Source organism: Neltuma alba, unplaced genomic scaffold, assembly GCF_004799145.2.
Source record: "Neltuma alba isolate B1F8T4 unplaced genomic scaffold, ASM479914v2 tig00012055_pilon, whole genome shotgun sequence".
NCBI lineage: Eukaryota > Viridiplantae > Streptophyta > Magnoliopsida > Fabales > Fabaceae > Neltuma > Neltuma alba.
Window position 1 is genome coordinate 57,753 of NW_021636619.1, and position 10,074 is coordinate 67,826.

The window sequence follows — 10,074 nt, forward strand, 5'->3', positions numbered from 1 at the left end:
TCTATACTTACTGTAGGTATATACTGAAAAAGAATTAAATTCTCTTTTCTTTGAAATTTTACTTTTAATTACAATTATTTTGTATTTATTCTCTATATGCTAGCCCTTTCTTTCTTTGATTTTTAATTGGCTAATTTTTTAAAGTAGTGGAGGAGAAGGGGAAAAAAACATGAAAGAGTATTACTATCTATGAAATTTATTTATTCTAATTTTGTCCACTATTTTATTTTATGATTATAAAAGAATTCAAATTGATAAAGACTCCTTCCAATCCTGGACCTAGAAGTTGAATAACTAATTCGTAGGGCTTACAAAATTAGTTATTAATAAGTTCGTTATTTGTAAATGTTTATATTAATTTTTTTAAAGTATTCTTTTTAATTATTTGTATTAGAAACTCTCTAGATGAAAACCTCTTATGTGTACGAAGCTTAAAAAAATTTCATTTTGGCAAACAAAATAAATTAAAGTTTTATATTTAGAATTAAACTAAATTTTTTATTATCTATTACATTTATGACGGAAGAGAATATGAAATCAGAGTAATGGTTAGAAGAAATGTTTGGTAGGTAAAGTAAACAAAGCTGACAGCAAACGCATAGCAAGGGCAATGTTAGAAAGTAAGTGTCAAATTATATTATCACTACCTTCTCACCAAATAATTTCTTGTATTACCTTCCAAAGCTTATGTAATAGGTACTGCTCTATACGGTCCTCATAATAGCAGGAGTTAGATAATTAATTTGCAAAGATTAAAAAATTAGTTTAGTTAGTTATTTGTGTAAAAAAATATGTAGCAGTTTTTTTAGAGTATTCATTTTAATCATTTACATTAAAAAATATTCCTTAATTGAACCTCCTTAATATATGCAATCAACAAGAATAATTTAGAAAAAAAATTTTAAATTTGGGTGATAAAGTGAGTTAAAGTGTTATGTCTAGAGCCAAAGTAAACCATTTTTTAACTCTTACATTTAGGATCTAAGGGAGTATATAGATTCAGGGGCTAGAACGTATATCATTTCAATTTCGAGTCAAAGTACACATGCTTTGTTCCTTACTTCAAGTGCTAGTAATAAAGCTTCGGTCACAATATGACGATCCTTTTTGGTTCGTGACAACTTATCTATATCTGTCTTATTGCCAAATACTAACTCAAGTCCTTAATATAAGAGCTTGTTTGATTTTTGATCTTAAATATAAGACCTAAATCTATTTTATTTCTCATATTTATTCATTTTTTGCCCAAAGTATTTCTTGTAATAATGGTAGTTTTAACTAATATATTTAATTAGTAATAATATTTTAGGAAAGACAACACATATTTATTATAAATAACTAATTTAACTAGTTTTTTTAATCTACTCAAATTAGTCAACTAGCTCTTATATTATAGACTTGAAGTAGTAGCAAATAATTGTCACTATTTTTTCCCGATAAACTTTTCTTCATTACCTTTCAAAGCCTATGTACGCACTATACATATTATATTTTCATTACTCTAATCCTGATATCATTAATCTCAAATGATAATTTTTCATGATGTAACAATAATTATTGTTGTAAAAATGATATTTTGTCAACATTTATTATTACAATGGCTGAAATAACGCTTTATAAAATTGAGACCAAAATGAAATTTTGTGTGAAATTAAAAAAAACAAAAAAAAAACTAAAGATGCTCTTTTGCCTAGCCAGATATGATATGCATGACATAAGATGGGTAGAATTTGCATTCAAAATAGAGGTGAAATATTAGGTGTCTATATATATATATATATATATATATATATTTATATATGGTTCGAAACTTGGAGTTTTAATAAATCAAATCTACACTTCTTTTGGCGCCAAAAAAAAAAATCTCACACAGCTTCCTCAATATGTTGCTTGCGTATCTCAGCCAGTTGATTCCAACGAGAGGACAGTTGTTTAGTTTAAATTCAGAGGCACCTTAGGACGTGGCTGAAATACTGAACAACCTACACTAAAAATTCTCATCTCTTGTGATCGGCTAATTACTTCATCATTATTTCATGAGGCCCTCATCATTCACATTGGAAGATGAATTAAATTCTTTATTGAATTCGCATCAGCAGAGGCCGGAGCAATCTTCTTCTGGTAACCTGGCCAAGATACAAAAGGTTCTATGTTTTCCGTCTAGAAAACTCTTTACACACACACACATTCTTTACTCGTAAATGGTTATGTTCTACATATATAATCATTATTTCAGGGCCTTTAATGTGTGCTTCCATCTCATGTCCTTTGTAATGGCGAAAACTTTCCATTTTTTTGGTTTTTTTTTTTAATTATTAGACTATATTCTATATGAAATGAGTGATATATTGATATCCACCATAAAAACATTGACCATCAGCAGATTTTTCAAAGAAAGTAATCTGAAACCACGTGATTTTATAGTTTTTTTTTTTCCCAATTTTATCAGATGTGCCCGAAGGAATATTAGAGTATTTTTCTTTAAAAAATCATAAAAGATGCAGCATTTCATCACTAGATACAGGCACGTTATACCAAACCTTCCAAACTATGACTTGTTTTTTCCATACTAGCTATTATCCGTTAGCCGGTGCTTTTTCTTGATCTGATTACCAAATATTTGAGCAACCAACCAATCCAGTTCAGGTTTCGTAACTGTTCTTAGGAACTCGCACTTGACACCCAGAGAGATCCAGCAGCCTCTGTGTTGGTCCCAAATCTTGACTTGTTAACTAGAGTACAGTAATGACTGTTCATGCCTATATGTGACAGGTGCCACCATATCTTCGAAACCGATCTGAGTTTGAACGGTATTACTTTCCTAAGATGGTATCCATTGGTCCCATTCATCATCGTCCCAAAGGTGAGATAACAACGAAGAATCATCTTGAGCAAGGAGAAGAGTACAAGAAAACGTGGGCATCAAAGTACCTGCAAGGTAAAGACGCTCAGAAACTACTTCAAAATATCCAGTCTGAAATCCAAGAATTGAAGAAGTTGTATGCTGATGATGTGATTCAAGGCTTCAACACAGATGACGAGCTGGCTTGGATCTTGTTCGTAGATGGTTGTGCTGTGCTTCATATCATGGACAAAGTGGAACCGTCAAAATTTCAAGCACTGTACATTATTGTGCAGAATGATCTGCTCTTGTTGGAGAACCAGCTTCCATATAACGTTTTGAGCATATTAAGCAACGAGGACGATTCTGCATTGACGAGTCTCACAAAGCGTTTCATAAATTCTTTCCTTGAAGCACGCGACATCGCCCCACAATCTCAAGTGATCAATCAGCCAGCCCATTTGCTGGAAGTTCTAATCTCATTCATAGTGGTTCTTGATCAGACGAAAGAAACAACGATAGTTGGTATGCAGCAAAATGAAGTCCCCAAGTACCCTCCCAAGCCTCCAACACATAGGAACATACAGGAACTTATAACATCAGGGATTAAAATTAAGAAAAACGATGAGAAGAATCTCACGAACATCTATGTGCGTGGTGGTAAGCTCTTCGTTCCCCCGCTCACAGTGGATGACTTCACAGCTCAAATGTTCTTGAACATGATGGCGTACGAGATGTGCCCAGATAATCTGAAGAGCAATTACGAGATCAGTAACTATGTTTCCTTCTTAAATTCCTTGATTGATCATGCAGATGATGTGAAAGTGTTGAGGAAAGCTGGGGTTTTAAACAACCATCTTGGTAGCGATGAAGAAGTGGCCAAAGTCTTCAACACTGTGAGCACTGACTTGGTGCTTGACACAGGAATTTATAAAGAGGTAAGACAAGACATCGAGAAGATTTACAAACGTCGAGTGAGGATTTGGTTTATTGAGCTGCAGCGCAAGCATTTCAACACCCCATGGACAATCATAGGCCTGATATCTGCTATTCTTGGCTTTATTCTCACGATTGTCAACCTCAAGAAGCAATTAGGTTCAAAAAATTAAACGATAAGCCTCCTTCTCCTTGAAAAAAAAATAAATTAGTGACAGAACTTAGTTATGAAATTAGCAATGGAATATTTTTGTCACTAATTCCATTGTCGCTAATTGATTAGCAATGAAATTGTGAATTTCATCTCTAATCAACAACAAATTTCTAATGCATCATTAGTTGATTAGTAATGGAATAAAATTTGTGACTAAGTTTCGTTAATCATTTTCTGCTTTTTGTACTGTAACGCAATTATGATTCATTATTGTGTGCATGTAAAAGTGAATAATTTTTGGTTTTTGCGTGTAGTAATCCAGATTCCTACAGTTCAATAATATTGATTTGTATTACTTTCTTTGTGATTGCATGTCTGTTGTGAGATGATTAAATCAAGGAATGCATTTTTAAATCCTTCTTTTTGGTGAGAAATTATCATGAATTCAAATCCCAATGAATAAAATATATAAAATTCAAGAATCATCAATCATCATCTTGGATTTAATCATGGCACTGTTACAAACCAAAAAAATCAAGTTAGAAGAGCTATTTTTAATTCGGTTTAACAATGTTCAAATTTAACATGGTGGTAACGTAGCAATTGCTTGAAATTTTTTTTTTTAGAGTTAACGTAATATTTAGTCTCTCAAATTCACCTTCATTTTGATTTTAGTCTTCCAAGTGTTAAACCATAGGTTTTGGTCCCTCAAGGGACAAAATGGTTTAAGTTTTTATTGGATTATAGGGATAAATATTTTTTAAAAAAAAAAACTTGAGGGACTAAAATCAAAATGAAAGTAAACTTGAAAGAGCAAAGTTTGTATTAACCCATTTTTTTAATTACTTCATTCATTATATTATGATAAGTATTACATAAGAGTTGTTTCTAGAGATTCATTCAATTTGATTACCAATTTTAATGCTATATTTGCCTTGTTAATGGAAAATAATATGCTCGGTGACTATGAATTAGTTCTCACAATTTCTTAAATTTGAGGACAGAATCTTTCTTGGAATCTCACCGGAAACTGAAATTTGAAAATAATGCCTCTTTATAATCTTTTTATTTAATTTATGAATGCTTCTTATCACTTTCCATGGTAATTTATCAAGTTGAATGCATACAAATACAATTGATACAAGCTTTAGTAATCAGAAATGTGGGTCAGGAATCAGATTCTGCCTTCATCGCGGTTGGATTTATAGTGTTTCGAGTATTATTTGATTCCATGTTTTGCCTTTTGTCACAACTAAGATACACGCAGGAATATGCTAAATTAAATGTTCCGTAACTATTATGCTGCTGCCATTTCTAAATATAAAAGCTAGTTAGAGATTCAATTTGATCTTAAATATAAGATCTTATCTACTTCGTCTCTCATTTTATTCATTCTAATGCATATAATTAATAAAGGGTATTTTAAGAAAGACAAAACTCATTTGTTGAAAAAAATTAATTTAATTAATTTTTTTAATATTCATAAATTAGTTATCTAACTCATGTATTAAGAATAGAAGGTAGTAGCTATAAATTGAAAGTGACAAAATGACATGAAAAATAATCCTTTGGGATTCACATTTTTCTTTTGTATTTTTTTAATCTTTACATGCTCTTTCTTTTTTTTCCCTTACTTTATGAAATAAAAAAAATCATGAAAGATACTGATGCAATTTGATAGTCATTGGAAACCAAGGGAGCCTAACTGGAGCTATTTGCGGTTCAAGGCATTAATTCCTCGATATAATATCTCAAAACAGTAGCTATTTTCATTCTTAATTAATCCAAAAATTTGATTCAACAAATATTCATCTTCATACACTTCTAAATTTTTTTATCGTTTTCCCCTTAAATCTGAAAATGTTTCCAGCTTTACAATTATTGCCTTAACCATCACATGGGAGAATTCAAACATGCTATAATAATTTAAGATACTCATTTAACATATAATCTGTCTACTTCAACATTTAAATTATATTTCTGTGAGATTTTCATACGAAGGAACAACCAAAAACGCCTCTGGACAGTAAGGACAGATTCGAAAACCATCTTCTTCCCCAAAACATTATTCAAGAGGCAAGCCTTGAAACAACCAAAACAAGATTAGTTCTATCATCTAAGGCCGTTTAATTTCTATGGCTTAGCTCATTAATTCGTTCTTAACTTTCTCTCTCTCACTTCCAGTTTTCCAGCTAACACCCATTCTCAAATCATCCATCAAATTTAGGTAGCGAAACTGAAGCTAGAATAATGGTTTGGAGACTTGTCTAAGTCCAAATCTAGTGTTGCAAGTGTCCGTAGGGGCTATCCTTCTTCCTCTTCTTCGTTCTCTCTTGGTCTCTCTCGGTTCCTCACTATTTCTTTTATCATCATCATCATCATCTGGGCTACTTGATGTCCGGCGGTTTTTTTTTGGATCATATTATCAGGCATCCGAGCAACCGATTAATCCCGATCGAGCTTTGTATGAGGACTTGAACAAATTTTAATGCAACTGCATCTCCAAGACTCAAATACAAAATCACTCATTAAGCTAGATGAACTCCCTACCAGTTTAATTAAGTGTTTGTTAGTATATTTCTCCTTCTAAACTTGTGGTACAAGAGGAGAACTGAGAAGGAAAGCTGAAGATTGACGCGTGTTAACGAGAGCAGTACTTGTTTAATGCTTGGTTCACACACACAACATGCAGCTTATTGAGAAAGCCTCCTCTTCAAGTATTTTATTGGGCCAATTTTTATAAAATATGGAGGTCATCATCTTGATCAGATGAGGCGTGTCTTGAGCTCAACATATTGGGCTTAGCCATGGCTCAATTTTTTTTTTTTGGGGCTTAGGATCGTAAATTTATTATTTTACTCTTTCTTTATGCTACTTTTTTTTTGTTGATAAAATCTTTATCGCTACTTAATTACCAAACGTATTTTAGAAATCAATGCTTAGTACTTTATAGGTTTTTTATGACTTAAATAGCTTTCTAATCTTATAATAAAATAATTTTTCTAAAGCTTTTGACTTAAAAATTAACCTCTAACTATTTGTTCTTCAGAGACAAATAGTTACAAAGCATCCCATTTTAAAAATCCAAATGTTACACATTAAATATCAATCTATCAAAGAATATTATATATATCATTACACAAATAACATATTCCCAAGAAAAATGATTAAAAAATAATAATAATGAACTATATCTAGCTAATTGCCCTTGCATCAAGCACAAACATTAAATTAAACACCAATAGTAAAAGGCACCCCAGCGCGAGGCAACCAGGTGCGACCAGCAAGGAAACTAGCAACACTGAATTGGTTTGCCTCATTTGGACTACTTATCACATGAAAGCCACGCCATCTTACCCTACTTTTTGTTGATGAACCAGCCCCATTGTTCATATATTCCCCAAAATAACAAGTATCTTGAGCAAAATCATCATCGCCCCATGGAGACCATCCCAACGGATTCACCAATCCCTCAATGTAAGTCTTCATGACAACTACCCTTGCATATTGCTGCCATGGCCGACCCAAATAGGTTTCAAGTGAGTGTGAAACCTGCCTAAAATCCGGTGCCGCTCGAATTTGAGAATCGATTATTGATATTCCGGTGTTCTGAAACGGGTCGCCTCGTCCTTGCGCTGTGATCATGTTTGCTTGCCCTGCAAGTGGCTTTCTTACAAGAATTCTACAGTTTTGTAGAACAACTGCCGCATTGCCCCAAATGAAATCAACTGTGCCAAAAATCCTACAGTCTCTATAGAACTGACGTTGTGCATGAGCCATTAGAGTGTCTTGATAGCCTTCGATGGAGCATCGATAGAAGACCGAGAGGTCAGAGGCTGATCGGAGTGCCACTGCTTGACCTTTTTCAGGACCGGCTGTGTTTCTAAAAGTGAGGTCTCGTGCAATGAAGTGAGCACCATCTATGCCTGTAATTTTATTATTTAAAAATGATTTAACCAAAAAGAGTATATCTAAGCCCAAAACAAGGTCATCAACTAGTTCCTATATTTAGAATCAAAGAGAGCATAGCTTATTATTGATGATCTGATCAGTGAGATATGTAAAATATATACCAACAAGAAATTTCATTAAGGAAAAAAAATCAATTTTTTAATTTAGATTTCAGACAAAAATATAAAAGCAGGTAATAACTAACCTACTGTAGCGGAGGCAGCCGGGGTAATTCCATCTTTGACGCTTCGACTACTAGTTATAATGGTGACTCTCGATCCATCGCCAATAATCTTGAGATTTTCATTATCCTTATCAACTTCAATATTCTCTTCATAAACCCCTTTCTTCACACGTATCACAAACCTCGTCTTCACTTTTCTCCTTGATGCTGCGTCAATGGCGGCTTGCACTGTCTTGAAATGGCCCGTACCATCTTGAGCCACCACAAGATTTGCCTTCACCGAAGATCGCTTCAAGCTCAACAACCTTCTGTCACGCCCAGAAAACCAACTCGGAAACCGATATGCTTTCACCTCTTCTTCTGTGTGATTCTCTTGCTTCAGAAATTTCCCATTTACAGCTAACACATTGCTTATCATCTTCCTAACATTGTCGCTCACATTATTTTGAGCCGTAAACTCTCCAACTCCGAGCCCCAGCACACCTCCCCGACAAGTTTCGATGTTAGTGAGGGCAGTGCTGAGCCATGTTTGTGCGTCTGAGAGGGAGCAAGAAGCTGTGTGTAGGGCATGGAGGGTTCGGTTTAGATGGAAGATCGTACTGTCATAGAGCTTTAAACAATCATTAAAGACATATTTCTGCATCTTGGTCACACATTTTGGGCCATGTTCTTGAGCTTCCTTATGCATGACTTGTGCTTGGTCCAGTGCTAATCGAACCAGCATTTTCCTGAACTCTAAAGGATGGTTCGGTCTAAACTGGTTCATGTGGGATTTGCATGGCTCAGGGTGAGGAGTTTGGTTGCACCAAAGATCTATAGAGGAAGATGATTTTGTTGATGATGAAGAAGAAGATATTGAGAAAAGTGAAGAAAATAAAGTGAGGGAAAAGAATAGCTGAACAATGATGATGGATGCCATTTTGTTTTTGCTGTGATTCTTGTCTTCGTCGTTGGATGTGTTTTGTTATGATAATGTGGAGGATATGTTTATATATTTATAGTGCTTTGCAAAATATATTCAAAGCTTAGGTTATGGATTCGTTGGAAACGGAGGAGCTTAAAGCGTAAAGGATATGAGTCGGCTGGATAAAATATTCAACAATGACGCAGAGTTCATGCAAGTACACGATATGATTTAGAAAAATTAACTGAAATTAAGTCATCAAATATTTCTAGCTTGTAACTAATAAAAGAAAACTAAATTCTGCATAATAATTTTACACAATTTTTAATTGAATTATGTAATTTTTTTTTCATTTTGAGTGTCTACAGTTTACTTAAATATATATATATATATTGGTTTATATGTCTAGAATACGTTAATTAGGGCTCATGTTGATACTGACTCGATGACATGTAAGATGCTACAAACTGAAAAATAAAAAGGAGAATTTTAAAATAAGATGGTGGGATAAAGTTTATTTATTATCAAATAAAAATAAAAAATATGATGCTCACAACTGTCTTGTTGCATTTATGTGTAATTTGTAATCTAATTTATTTTGATTTTATTTTCATCTAGGTCGCAAAATTGATCCAAATGTGCATTTAGTGACAGCCATGTCATCAATTACTAACATAATTTCTCTATAAATTAATAAATCATTTGTATAAGGATCAATACCTATAATTTAAGAAATTATAAAGACCCAATAAAAAAGAAAAATAAAACTACAAGAGCTTAATTATAAATGAGGTCAAATTAAATAAGGACGTTCATATTAATTTTCCTTTTATAAAAATAAAATATATTTGTCATGTAGTTTTCTATCATTTGGATCGCACATACATACATATATATATATATAATAGAAAATAAAAGTTAGCAATGGAAATAGAGATCAAGAAATTAACTAAACAAATTTTTTGCTTGAACTTTGGAGTTGGCATACGCACACATACATGGTGGCTATAAGGGCTAAAAGGCTTGACGAATGGGTAATTAAGAATTGGTAACTAGAATTGCAAGAAAGAATATTATATATATATATATATATATTTATATTT

General features: G+C 32.9%; 2 protein-coding genes across 3 annotated transcripts; one reads left to right on the plus strand and one right to left on the minus strand.

Moving 5' to 3' along the window:
• Window positions 1–2,032: 2,032 nt before the first annotated feature.
• LOC114721670 (UPF0481 protein At3g47200-like) lies at window positions 2,033–3,953 on the plus strand. Of its 2 annotated transcripts, XM_028907521.1 has the most exons (3): window positions 2,033–2,144; window positions 2,773–2,938; window positions 3,023–3,953. In XM_028907521.1, exons 1-3 carry the CDS (start codon window positions 2,037–2,039, stop codon window positions 3,949–3,951), a joined length of 1,203 nt encoding a protein of 400 aa, XP_028763354.1. In that variant the 5' UTR covers window positions 2,033–2,036; the 3' UTR covers window positions 3,952–3,953. The 2 variants fall into 2 exon arrangements, with proteins under 2 accessions (XP_028763354.1, XP_028763353.1); XM_028907520.1 differs by having other exon boundaries at window positions 2,773–3,953.
• A 3,210-nt stretch (window positions 3,954–7,163) lies between these two features.
• LOC114721678 (pectinesterase-like) lies at window positions 7,164–8,986 on the minus strand. The gene is made up of 2 exons (XM_028907527.1): window positions 8,089–8,986; window positions 7,164–7,858 (listed from the first exon to the last, which is right to left on the minus strand). The coding sequence occupies exons 1-2, from the start codon at window positions 8,984–8,986 to the stop codon at window positions 7,164–7,166; spliced, it is 1,593 nt and encodes a 530-aa protein (XP_028763360.1).
• Between the last annotated feature and the right edge of the window lie 1,088 nt (window positions 8,987–10,074).